Raw genomic sequence first — 13,920 nt, forward strand, 5'->3', positions numbered from 1 at the left:
AGAGCCTAAACTGATTTTTTTTTAAAACTTCTGAGATTTGAACTATTATAAACAATAAGTAAAAACTAGGAAAATCAGACTTAAAAATGGCAATATTGCAAGATCCTGGGTGCCACAACAACATACTTTCCCCACTGTTGTGCAAAACATTTTATTTGGGTGTGGTGTTGGGAAGGAGGCTTGAAGGGAAAAAGCAAATGGATTCCCATTACTTTATATATTCTTTTATTGTGCACTGAGATACTATTAATATAGCAAGACACAGCAATTGGAAAAGTGCACATTTCCTGCTTGGATAGCAAAGAAGATAAAGAGGTCTTTAAATATATCCCTTCCTACCTTTAAATAGTAGTTTACCATTTAATTAACATGGGCAAATGAAATGCTTCAGTCCTCTTTATTTGTGGTTTTCAAAAATAGCAAATGAAAATTCTTTAAGTGCCCAGTAACAGTGAAATGCTGTTACTTATGAAGATATCTAAATTAGAGGCTTTCAGGAAGTGGAACATATACATGCTGGAAAGGCTATACCTACCCAACCCTATGTGGAGATCACACATTAACAAAAAATTGAAATGTCAGTGGGTTTTGGGAACATACATTGCTATACATAACACAGGGATTAAGGGTAGCAAAGGGGAAAGGATTTTAGATTGACTGTGTTGTTTTTCTGACTCTTACCCAAACAGTCCCCTACACAGGAATTAGCAAAATGCAAGGAGGAAGAAAAAAAACGGAGAAAGAAAAAATAAGTGACAAACTAAGAGAAATGAATTTAATGCAGTAAGATTAATAGAGAACAGTACAAACTCCAGCGAATGATGTGTCTGGTTCATCAGAGAACTAAGGGGCACAAATATGCAAGAATGGTTATATAGAGAATGAGAAATAGTTAAGAGTCAGATAATATTAAATGAGGCTCTTTTTATAAGGATTTACACATTTCATTTCATCCACAGGAATCAAAGATGCTAATTTCTACTGTAAATCTTATTTTAACACAAGGACTGGAAGGGTGAACACAATAAAAGACCATTAACTATCATTACAAAAGATTACCAAGCTTTACTTCAACAGCACACATTGCTTTTAAAATATCTGAAACCTTAATTTCAGTGGCCTACCTCCATTTTCAAGACAAATTCATTTTAAAATTATACACTATTTGCATTTTATAATTTGTTCATTTATAAAGCAAATAATGTTGTTCTCTCTTCCCTTGCTGCCAATAGCATCTTCACTAATTACATAGTGTTTGTTAGTTTTTAATACCTAAACATTAATTGAAGCAGTTCTGTTCTCAGTTATTACTACTGAAGTAAAAAATCTGAGCACCAATTATCCTCTCCATTACTGTGGGCAGAAACACAGCCTTCCTATGGGCTACAGAAGAGAAAAATGGTTCTACAATAGGAAATATTGGTTCCACTGGATCATCTATTCATCTGGGACCCCACAAAAGCTCCTTGGCTGGAGACGTGGACGGTTGGTGTTTCATTGTGCTCATCTTCCTACCCCCTATCTTCACGGGTCACCATTAGGCTCCCCAGACTTCTACTGAGAAAAATTGGAAGAGACTCCCATAAAACAATGTCCAACTCATTCCTCAATTGGCCAAACACACAGTTGTTTACCAGCACAACACATTCCTTTTATCTAGAATCTAAACACACCATTTCTAAAAGGTCCCATGCCAGTCTATGGCAAGAGAGACTGGGGGGATCAAATTTAGTCTTTGTGTAATCATGTCCAACTCCACTGAAGTACCTGGGTTGAAAATTTGGTTTGGGGATGGTAATTTGATCTCCCACATGGTAGTGTGCAGATCACATTAGGCCAATGGGTTAGAGAAATCTACAACTTGTTCAGCTGCTATGAGTCAATTGCAAACCATTTGTTTGCCCACCTATTCTCTCTAAAAAACAAACTTAGCTCCATAAGATACTGCCTTGTTAATTTCAGAGTAGCAGCCGTGTTAGTCTGTATCTGCAAAAAGAAGAACAGGAGTACTTGTGGCACCTCAGAGACTAACAAATTTATTAGAGCATAAGCTTTCGTGGACTACAGCCCACTTCTTCGGATGCATATAGAATGGAACATATATTGAGGAGATATATATACACACATACAGAGAGCATAAACAGGTGGGAGCTGTCTTACCAACTCTGAGAGGCCAATTAATTAAGAGAAAAAAACTTTTGAAGTGATAATCAAGCTAGCCCAGTACAGACAGTTAAGGAGTGTGAGAATACTTACAAGGGGAGATAGATTCAATGTTTGTAATGGCTCAGCCATTCCCAGTCAATGTTCCATTCTATATGCATCCGAAGAAGTGGGCTGTAGTCCACGAAAGCTTATGCTCTAATAAATTTGTTAGTCTCTAAGGTGCCACAAGTACTCCTGTTCTTCTTTTTGCGGATACAGACTAACGCGGCTGCTACTCTGAAACCTGTCATTATGCAAGGCACTGCATTTAGCCGTATGGAATGGAAATCCATCAACCTCATGAAAAAACTCGTACAGATACAGACAGACATCTTCCTTTCCAAATGCAAGCAGATGGACATCATACCAAAAGGACTAAAGGTAAAAAATCCATTACAATCTACATATCACACAGACTATGCTGAGAGACTGTGTCACACACTCTCAAAGAAACTGCGAAACCACCTGATCAGCATCCTATACAGCAAACAGGGAAAGATTAAGAATGAGCTCTCAGAACTGGATACTCTCATAAGAAACCAACCTTCCACACAAACTTCCTCATGGATAAACTTTACAAAAACTAGACAAGCCATTTACAAGACAAACTTTGCCTCTCTACAAAGGAAAAAGGACATTAAACTATCTAAACTGCTACATGCCACAAGCAGCCATAACAGTAGTTCCCTTAACCCACCCAGCAATATTGTTAATCTTTCCAGCTATACTCTTAGCCCAGCAGAAGAGTCTGTCCTATCTCGGGGCCTCTCCTTTTGTCCCTCCAGACCCATGAATATGATACAGTTCTGCGGTGACCTAGAATCCTACTTTCGACGTCTCCGACTCAGAGAATATTTCCAACATACCTCTGAACAGCATACTAACCCACAGAATCCTCCCTACCAGCACTACAAAAAAAAGGATTCTGCGTGGACTCCTCCAGACAGTCAAAACAACAGACTGGATTTCTACATAGATTGCTTCCGTCGACGTGCAAAGGCTGAAATTGTGGAAAAGCAACATCACTTGCCACATAACCTCAGGTTTCAGAGTAACAGCCGTGTTAGTCTGTATCCGCAAAAAGAAGAACAGGAGTACTTGTGGCACCTTAGAGACTAACAAATTTATTAGAGCATAAGCTTTCGTAGACTACAGCCCACTTCTTCGGATGCATATAGAATGGAACATATATTGAGGAGATATATATACACACATATAGAGAGCATAAACAGGTGGGAGTTGTCTTACCAACTCTGAGAGGCCAATTAATTAAGAGAAAAAAACTTTTGAAGTGATAATCAAGCTAGCCGAGTACAGACAGTTTGATAATAAGTGTGAGAGTACTTACAAGGGGAGATAGAGTCAATGTTTGTAATGGCTCAGCCATTCCCAGTCCTTATTCAAACCGGAGTTGATTGTGTCTAGTTTGCATATCAATTCTAGCTCAGCAGTCTCTCTTTGGAGTCTGTTTTTGAAGTTTTTCTGTTGTAATATAGCCACCCGCAGGTCTGTCACTGAATGACCAGACAGGTTAAAGTGTTCTCCCACTGGTTTTTGAGTATTTTGATTCCTGATGTCAGATTTGTGTCCATTAATTCTTTTGCGTAGAGACTGTCCGGTTTGGCCAATTTACATGGCAGAGGGGCATTGCTGGCACATGATGGCATATATCACATTGGTAGATGTGCAGGTGAACGAGCCCCTGATGGTATGGCTGATGTGATTAGGTCCTATGATGATGTCACTTGAATAGATATGTGGACAGAGTTGGCATCGGGGTTTGTTACAAGGATAGGTTCCTGGGTTAGTGGTTTTGTTCAGTGATGTGTGGTTGCTGGTGAGTATTTGCTTTAGGTTGGGGGGTTGTCCATAAACCTGGATATCCTGGACGCCCCATCATCTCAGGCATTGGCACCCTAACATCAGGCTTGTCTGGTTATGTAGACTCTGTCCTCAGACCCTACGCTACCAGCACTCCCAGCTATCTTCGAGATACCACTGACTTCCTGAGGAAACTACAATCCATCGGTGATCTTCCAGAAAACACCATCCTGGCCACTATGGAGGTAGAAGCCCTCTACACCAATATTCCACACAAAGATGGACTACAAGCTATCAGGAACAGTATCCCTGATAATGTCACAGCTAACCTGGTGGCTGAACTTTGTGATTTTGTCCTCACCCACAACTATTTCACATTTGGGGACAATATATACCTTCAAGTCAGCGGCACTGCTATGGGTACCCGCATGGCCCCACAATATGCCAACATTTTTATGGCTGACTTAGAACAACGCTTCCTTAGCTCTCGTCCCCTAACGCCCCTACTCTACTTGCGCTACATTGATGACATCTTCATCATCTGGACCCATGGAAAAGAAGCCCTTGAGGAATTTCACCATGATTTCAATAATTTCCATCCCACCATCACCCTCAGCCTAGATCAATCCACACAAGTGGTCCATTTCCTGGACACTACTGTGCTAATAAGCGATGGTCACATCAATACCACCCTATACCGGAAACCTACTGACCGCTACACTTACCTACATGCCTCCAGCTTCCATCCAGGACACACCACACGATCCATTGTCTACAGCCAAGCTCTAAGATATAACCGCATTTGCTCCAATCCCTCGGATAGAGACAAGCACCTACAAGATCTCTATCAAGCATTCTTAAAACTACAATACCCACCTGCTGAAGTGAAAAAACAGATTGACAGAGCCAGACGAGTACCCAGAAGTCACCTCCTACAAGACAGGCCCAACAAAGAAAATAACAGAACACCACTAGCTGTCACCTTCAGCCCCCAACTAAAACCTCTCCAGCGCATCATCAGAGATCTACAACCTATCCTGAAAGATGATCCTTTACTCTCACAGATCTTGGGAGACAGACCTGTCCTCGCTTACAGACAACCCCCCAACCTAAAGCAAATACTCACCAGCAACCACACATCACTGAACAAAACCACTAACCCAGGAACCTATCCTTGTAACAAACCCCGATGCCAACTCTGTCCACATATCTATTCAAGTGACATCATCATAGGACCTAATCACATCAGCCATACCATCAGGGGCTCGTTCACCTGCACATCTACCAATGTGATATATGCCATCATGTGCCAGCAATGCCCCTCTGCCATGTACATTGGCCAAACCGGACAGTCTCTACGCAAAAGAATTAATGGACACAAATCTGACATCAGGAATCAAAATACTCAAAAACCAGTGGGAGAACACTTTAACCTGTCTGGTCATTCAGTGACAGACCTGCGGGTGGCTATATTACAACAGAAAAACTTCAAAAACAGACTCCAAAGAGAGACTGCTGAGCTAGAATTGATATGCAAACTAGACACAATCAACTCCGGTTTGAATAAGGACTGGGAATGGCTGAGCCATTACAAACATTGACTCTATCTCCCCTTGTAAGTACTCTCACACTTATTATCAAACTGTCTGTACTCGGCTAGCTTGATTATCACTTCAAAAGTTTTTTTCTCTTAATTAATTGGCCTCTCAGAGTTGGTAAGACAACTCCCACCTGTTTATGCTCTCTGTATGTGTGTATATATATCTCCTCAATATATGTTCCATTCTATATGCATCCGAAGAAGTGGGCTGTAGTCCACGAAAGCTTATGCTCTAATAAATTTGTTAGTCTCTAAGGTGCCACAAATACTCCTGTTCTTCTTTTTGCCTTGTTAATATTCAACTTAGCAGAAAATCCTAACTGATGTAAAACAATTTTTCAAACCTGCAGTGCACTGATGAGAACAGAAACTTAACATCACCATTCCTGATTCCAGCATGTGTAACAGCTGTGAATATTGATAGGAGAATTTTACCTTCTCAGCCCTGGGTTTGCCCACAACTGTGAAACTCCATTCCACCAGACAGACCAAATCTGCTATGTTACAAGCAAGATGTTTGCCACATTTTTGCAACTGCTTTTCCTGAGAGTAACTCAAGAAGTAACTCAATGTAGCTAAGGAGACAGAAGAAAAGGAGTACATAGAAGAAATATGAAGCACACACCACAACAGTGTTTAGGAGGAAGGGATGGAGAACAGTCATATAAGCTTGTATGCTTATATAGTATTAGCATTCTGATACCTAAGGTGATGAGGACGTACACAAAGTGGGCAGGTACTTTTCCAAAAGGAAGAGTAACCAACCCAAATATCTTAGTTAACCAGGCACAGTTCATCGAGAAAAGAACCACCTACATTTTTGCAAATTTAACATTTTTGTCTTAACAGATCTATATCCTTCTATATCAACAATTCAACAGTTTAAAAAAAAACATTTTAGAGGAGATTAAGAAATGCTCACTTGTATGGTTTCTGAGGCAGGATACTGATTCGAGTTTTGTCAAGTATCTTCTTTAGTTTGTTTCTCCCTCCAACAGTGTTGGCTTTACTTTTCTTATTTACTTTTTCTAGTCCTATCACCTGCTCCACATCAACAGCAAGGTCTGGGATGGAGTAACGACTGGCCTTTTTAATATCACCAATTTTAGGTAGATGGGGAGCACCATTTCTTTTCTCCTCTGACAATCTTGTTAGAAGTTCTTTAAAAACTGCACAGGAAGAAAAAGGATAAACAGCGTATTTTAAAAGAAAATTCTGAGTACGAAGAAAAGTATAAAGCACCATGCCAATCTACTGTTAAACATTATAGAAAAGTCTGCTCAGCAAATTCTATCAATCATTTTAAAAACAGCCTTAATTTTAATGAAAAAATGTGTACATACTCATTTTAAAAATCTGAATAGAATATCTATCCTTGGTCATAATAAAATAGAAGCATACAAGTGAAGGAGCCTGATCCTACAAGGGCTTACTGCTGGGTATAGTGCTGAATCCCCAAAATAGTCCTTTTGAAATCAATGCACTCAGTCGTAAGGATCAGACAGGATCAGACTTTAAATTATTAATTTCTGATGGAAGTGAGAGATGATATCCATGTACCACTAGACGTTAGATGTTTGCGACTGGGATTTGCAAGTGGGGAAAATGAGTGAGTAAGAGTTCATTTTTTCCATAGGTAGGCTCATATGGCTCGAGTGCATTTACTTTAGGTGAGGACTGAGAGAATGTGAGCCAGGCCAAATACAAAAAGAGAAGGCAAAGACAAATGAAATGAAGACAGATCATCCAAGTTCCAAGACAGGTCCATATCCAGGAATGTTTGTGTATATACACGTTAGGAGGTCAGACTAGAGGATTACAGTGGTTCCTGTTGGCCTTAAAAACTCAGAAAGTGAGAGTATAACCTCTTCATATGTGAGATAATTTACATTTTTTACAACTGTAATGTAAATTAATCTAAAAATTAGTTGTGTTTTCTCTCAGCAATTTCCACTAAAGATAATTAAAAAAAAAATTGTGTTATAAAATGCTTTGGGTACCTAAAACTCATTTTGTGGTCTTCCCATCCCTAACTCAAATGCTTTAATTACTAATTTTTCTTTCTTCATTATAAATTACTTCCACACATTATGTGTACATAACACTCAAACAAAACTAAAAGATTAATCTGAAAGATTGAATATAGGATTACTAGAGTAAAACAAAAAGAAAAAGGTGTACTCAAACCTACCAAATAAGTTGGTTTTCACAGTGATAGATAAATGAGTATTATTTCTAAGAATTTCCATGGCTTTTGACAGCTGAATGTTTTCAAAGTTTTGACCATTCACCTCCAGTATCTAAAAAATGTAAAAACGACAATTTACTATTTTTATTTAATGACAAACAGAAACATGAGAATCTCTGTCTCAATGTACAAAGATGTATGCAGCAAGTTACATTGTAGCTCTATATGACAGCACTCATGGGGGAAAAAAGGAATAAAATAGCTCAACCAAAGACACTGAAATTTCAAGTATATACTTGTAAAACTTTGAAATTATGTACCTGGTCACCACGTTTCAAGCCTGCTTCTGTGGCTTTGCTACCTAAATCCACACTGTCAACAAAGATTCCAAATCCCTTTTCTGACCCTCCCAGCAAGATAAAAGGCAAAGGGGCTTCTCGAGATGGCTTTGTTAATGTTATCAATCTTCGTTTAGCTTTAGCAGCACATGCAATATTTAATAGCCTCAGATGTCCACCCATTTTCTGCAGAGGGGGAAAAAAGTAGCATAATAATGACATAAATATACAGAATAGCCTGAATACTCCTCCTTCCCAAATTCTTTTCCTTACAAAACCCCATTATTCTTACCTCTCTTTCCAGATTGTTCTCAAATTCCTCTAGAAATCGAGTCATAGCAGGATCTCCTTCAAAATCATTGAAGTGATTGTTCACCCACAACAATACTACCCGTGTAACCTGTAAGTCAATTAATAATATAAAACTTTATCCTGGTACACATTCAGAGAACAATTCTATTTCTAAAGCTTTTAAACAGGTTATTTTTCAGTTTCCATGTATTTTAGTTGTGAAAACTGAGAATTTTGCTCAAGGCCAACTCCACTGACACAACATTTTACCAGCAGGTCTCCAAGGAGTCGTAAAATGAGCAAACACCTAAAACTGTGCTTGGAAAGTTCACAGTTGTTCAAAATTGTAATGCTGGTTAGTTACATCAAACTTGTCAGAGGGTAGAAAATTAAGTCTGCATTTACACAGTTCACTGCAATTCCTGACATGTATACAAACAAGAATTCTCTAGCCTTTAGACAAAAAAGCCATTAACGTCATAAGGAGTGTGCCTCTGTAAGAGTGTGTAAAATAGGTCTTTACAAAAGGCAGAAGAGATAAATTAACTTTACTAGTGAATGAATTTATTCTTAATGGTCATCTTTACAACAGGGGTTGGGTTGCTTTCTTACTTTATCTTTCTGACTTCCCATATTTTAAAACTACAATTTAAGACTATACTACAGAAAAGACTCCCTTCTGGCAGCACCACTATAGCTAAACATCTGTCAGGAATTCAAGTACAATACAGCTACCTGTAAACTTTTACTCTATCCTGCAACTTGACCTATGAAGTTTCAGTCAGCAGCATTTTCTCCCCATTGATTTAAAACCAGATTTGGTTCAATCAACATATTTTATGTTCTTAAAATGCAAAATAGTAACCAAAATGATGACTGTATTACTTCTGTCATGTTGACAAAGTGAGTTACTGAGAAAAAAAATACTAAGCATCACCAATAGCAGCTTTTCATTAATAAAAACTTGTGCAGATTTTAATCATGTGAAGACAATACAACTGCCACTTACATGTACTTACACAGTACCAAAGCCACTTTTGTGTCAATGATCTGAGATTAAAGCATCTACAAATAGATCTTGACATGAATTGGAGCTGTATGGTCTATTGTGTTAAGGATTCTCAGCGTCCTCAAGTAGATTCCTACTTATCTACAAAAGCAAGCAAATTTACCATAATAGCTCAAATTCATAACACTTGAGACTAATTAACTATTTTAGGGGTTCCTAACAATGAGATAATTGCACATGTGTGCTGCAGTTCCTAAGCAAACGATGTGGGATAAGGACAGGATTGTAGCCTTAACAATCCACAGCCATGCTTTTCAGATTTATTTTTAAAACAAGTCACACTTACAGGTGGGTTAAATCTTTTTGAAATTTTATGGATATATAATTCATTGTTTTAACTGAACAAAACTTGGCATTTCTATGTTGTAAATATAAGTAGCCACAGAATCTAAGGTTTATTTTTTTTATTTGAAAACTATTGTACAAAAGCATATAAGAAACTGCTTTACAAAATCTTTTAGAACACTAATCTAAATTTTAGTGGTTTTATTTTTTATTCGGTGTGGCATGGTCGGAGGACGACAGAATCTGTTGAGCTGAAGATTTCACAGCTTTCCTTTCTGACACTGAAGTATAATCAGCGCCTGTGGTGCTCCATGATTTCATGAAATTACTTTCCTATCCTACAATCACTGCAGAATGGGCCATTTACACAAAATTCCTAGTTCTATTCTAAGGCTTGGAATTATTTTTTTTTTAATCTCCCCCACCTCCCTGTTCAAAATTTGAGCTACTCTTACTGCAATGTAAGCCATTATTTAATCTCACATTTGAAGAGATTAATATGGCAACTCCAGGTCATCATAAACAGCATGTTTTAATTTATTTTTTCTTTAATTTATTTTGGGAGGGGAGAAGAGTTATATTCTACTTTCATTAAATATATTTTATATTTTAAATGGCTATTTAAAACTTTTTTTTGATCTGTGTTCAATGAGGTTAGATGGGAAGAAATTTTATATTGCTTTCATAATACTAAACAGTAGTATGCTAAACTATTATTGGACAAGAAAGGACAAGTTTCCAGTATCAAAGTTGATTTTTTTATGAAAAGGTTATTATGCAGAGTATAACAAGGACCTTTTATTAAAGGGTTTCAATTTATTTATTAGAATAAATTTAAATGACAAAATGTATGGTTACAGATTAGGGGGATAAGTATGTAAGACAATGCACAGTAAAAAAATTGTATAACAATTTTCCCCCCCTTCAATTAATATAGAGGAGGCAACAGAATGAGATAGAAAGAAAAAGGGGGGAAAGAAGAGGGAAAAGACATATAAGTGTAGGTTTGGGATAGAGAAGGAACTAGTGTTGAAATATGCTATAATGACAATCTCAATACAGAAATCACAGTGGATGTCGTAAGTTACTGACAAAATAGACATTACACTGAAAAGAGCTGTCTACTGATGGACAAAAGGGGTATATACATATATTACACATTAAAAAAATCCCTATGTTCGAAGAACATAACATAAGAACGGCCATACTGGGTCAGACCAAAGGTCAATCTAGCCCAATATCCTGTCTTCCGACAGTGGTCAATGCCAGGAGGGAATGAACAGAACAGGTAATCATCAAGTGATCCATCCCGTGTCGCTCATTCCCAGCTACTGGCAAACAGAGGGTAGGTACACCATTCCCACCCACCCTGGCTAATAGTCATTGATGGACCAATCCTCCATGAATTTATCTCGTTCTTTTTTTAACCCTGTTATAGTCAAAGAATATTAAGGTTGCAAAGTCAAGCTACCAAAAATTACCAAAAATTGTTTGGTTCAACCTTAATTCACCCCCCTTGTACCCTCTCTCCCCAACTGGCTCCCAGTCCCAGTCTCCTTAGCCCAATTCTCAGTTCCATTTTCCATCTCCTCTCTTCATGTGTCCAAGCTCAGTCTGCCCTAACTCCCAGGTGTCCCTGTCCTAATCTACTCACCTTTGCTCCTCTCCCTCCAGGTCTGGCTCTTGCCCCCTCTGCATTTGAATAGAGAACCTTCCTCCTCCACACTGTCTGGGCTTCAGTAGGTGGTGGTTACTGAGCACCCAGAAGAGATGGGTTCATTGTTTTCAATTCTGTTGCCAACTGCAGAAAAAGTCCTGCTCAGCCCTGGCCTGGAGCTCACTCAGTGCAGAGGGAATCTTCTGGGAATGTGGCATTGGAGCTTAAGCAAATCATATTAAAATTCTGGGGTGGATTTTCATGGGACAGCAAAAGCCACATCCCTCACATGAAGGCTGACCAAATTTCATGGCAAATTTCAAGTCCCTGATCTAAAGTTGTGCGGGGTGGTGGTGGTGGTGGGGGGGGGGGGGGGGGGAGGGAGAACGGATGACTAGACCTGCTTAAAGAAAAGTTCATCCTAATTTTTTAACATGGGCAAACAATGTATTTTCTCTAACCTCATTTACAGAAACAACTGAACTGTTTTAGATGAAATTCTTCCTCCCCCACTTACCCCCGCAACCTCCCCTAAAAACAAACAAACAACAAAAACAGCCTGAGGTAAATATCTGGCATACGCAATTTCACCCAAACAGTTAAAGTTTGGCAAAATTATAAGCAACTGAAAACAGGATTTTATAAAGTGAAGTGCCGCAGACTTAACTGTAAACAGTGTTATCTGCCCTATATATAATTGGATATGGTGGACCAGATTCTCCAACTTTATACTCTTGATTTCAATGGAGCTACCCCAATTTTCACCATGTGAAGTGAAGGGAGAATCAAGCCTGGTGTCTTTCTGCTTTTATTTATATTTAAGAAAAATGTTAGAAGAAAGTGTTTGCCAAATTGCATTAAACCATTATTGTGCACAGAAAACAAGGAAATATTTCCTGCCATAGATTTAGGCCCTAAGTTACCACAGAATTATATTGGACTGCCCCCAGGGGTCGGTCCTGGGGCCGGTTTTCTTCAACATCTTTATTAATGATCTGGACAATGGGATAGATTGCACCCTCAGCAAGTTCGCGGATGACACTAAGCTGGAGGAAGAGGTAGATATGCTGGAGGGTAGGGATAGGTCCAGGGTGACCTAGACAAATTGGAGGATTGGGCCAAAAGAAATCTGATGAGGTTCAACAAGGACAAGTGCAGAGTTCTGCTCTTAGGATGGAAGAATCCCATGCACCGCTATAGGCTGGGGACTACAGTGGATGAGAAGCTGGATATGAGTTAGCAGTGTGCCCTTGTTGCCAAGAAGGCTAATGGTATATTGGGCTGCACTAGTAGGAGCATTGCAGCAGATCGAGGGAAGTGATTATTCACCTGTATTCCGCACTGGAGAGGCCACATCTGGAGTATTGTGTCCAGTTTTGGGACCCCCACTACAGAAAGGATGTGGACAAATGGAGAGAATCCAGCAGAGGGCAACGAAAGTGATCAGGGGGCTGGGGCACATGACTTACGAGGAGAGGCTGAGGGAACTGGGCTTGTTTAGTCTGCAGAAGAGAAGAGTGGGGGGGGTGGATTTGATAGCAGCCTTCAACTACCGGAAGGGGGGTTCCAAAGAGGATGGAGTTTGGCTGTTCTCAGTGGTGGCAGATGACAGAACAAGGAACAACGGTCTCAAGTTACAGTAGGGGAGGTCTAGGTTGAATATTAGGAAACACTATTGCAGTAGGAGAGTGGTGAAGCACTGGAATGGGCTACCTAGGGAGGTGTCCTTAGAGGTTTTTAAGGCCCGGCTTGACAAAACCATGGCTGGGATGATTTAGTTGGTGCTGGTCCCGCTTTGAGCAGGGGGTTGGACTAGATGACTTCCTGAGGTCTCTTCCAACCCTAATCTTCTATGATTCTATGACTATAGTCTACTGAAATACTGAGGATTTTAAAAAGAGGATTGATACTTCTACAACCAATTATTTAATATACAGAGTTGACTGAAGTATGGGTACATGAGTGATAAAATACCTCCCACGCTCCCCCTTTAGTGTTTAACGGTAGTGCTTTACACTTTTTTAATAACTATTCGCCTGATTTAGCATACATTTTCTACAACCAACATTTCCTCATATACTATTAGCTGGTTGTTCGACCAAATCCAGTTATTCTGGTTTAAAGCTACAAATATTTTTGTAATTTTTATTTATCTCTTAATAATTTGTATTTAAATACACATGAGTTCACAATCGTAAGTTTTAAGTAGTCATTTTTTCAACCTTATCCCTGAGGCTAGGGTCATTGAACCACTCCAACAATTTCTTGCCCACTTCCATTGGGCTGGAAAGAAAGGTCCTGTAGGTCAAAAGGAAATCCTCTATAAATGTTGGATCCACCACTGAGTGCTCTTCCACCAAATGCATTGTTAACCTTTCTGATGTTCCCTATAACAAATAAAAGCTTAATTATTAACTAGCATGAATGCTTTTTTATTTTCATCTAACATCTTGATGGTACACTAAA

General features: G+C 39.0%; 1 protein-coding gene across 9 annotated transcripts in view; it reads right to left on the minus strand.

Annotated features, from left to right (window-relative positions):
- RAPGEF2 (Rap guanine nucleotide exchange factor 2) overlaps positions 1–13,920 on the minus strand; it is a 335,598-nt gene that overhangs the window by 34,774 nt on the left and 286,904 nt on the right. For all 9 annotated transcript variants that reach the window (XM_054030402.1, XM_054030403.1, XM_054030406.1 and 6 more), the window contains 5 exons: positions 13,677–13,841; positions 8,445–8,552; positions 8,135–8,338; positions 7,818–7,926; positions 6,549–6,795 (listed from right to left, as the gene is read on the minus strand). In XM_054030402.1, the coding sequence (XP_053886377.1) occupies positions 6,549–6,795; positions 7,818–7,926; positions 8,135–8,338; positions 8,445–8,552; positions 13,677–13,841 (833 nt within the window). The remainder of the gene's footprint in view (positions 1–6,548; positions 6,796–7,817; positions 7,927–8,134; positions 8,339–8,444; positions 8,553–13,676; positions 13,842–13,920) is intronic.

This window comes from Malaclemys terrapin, chromosome 5 (assembly GCF_027887155.1).
Source record: "Malaclemys terrapin pileata isolate rMalTer1 chromosome 5, rMalTer1.hap1, whole genome shotgun sequence".
Taxonomy (NCBI): Eukaryota; Metazoa; Chordata; order Testudines; family Emydidae; genus Malaclemys; species Malaclemys terrapin.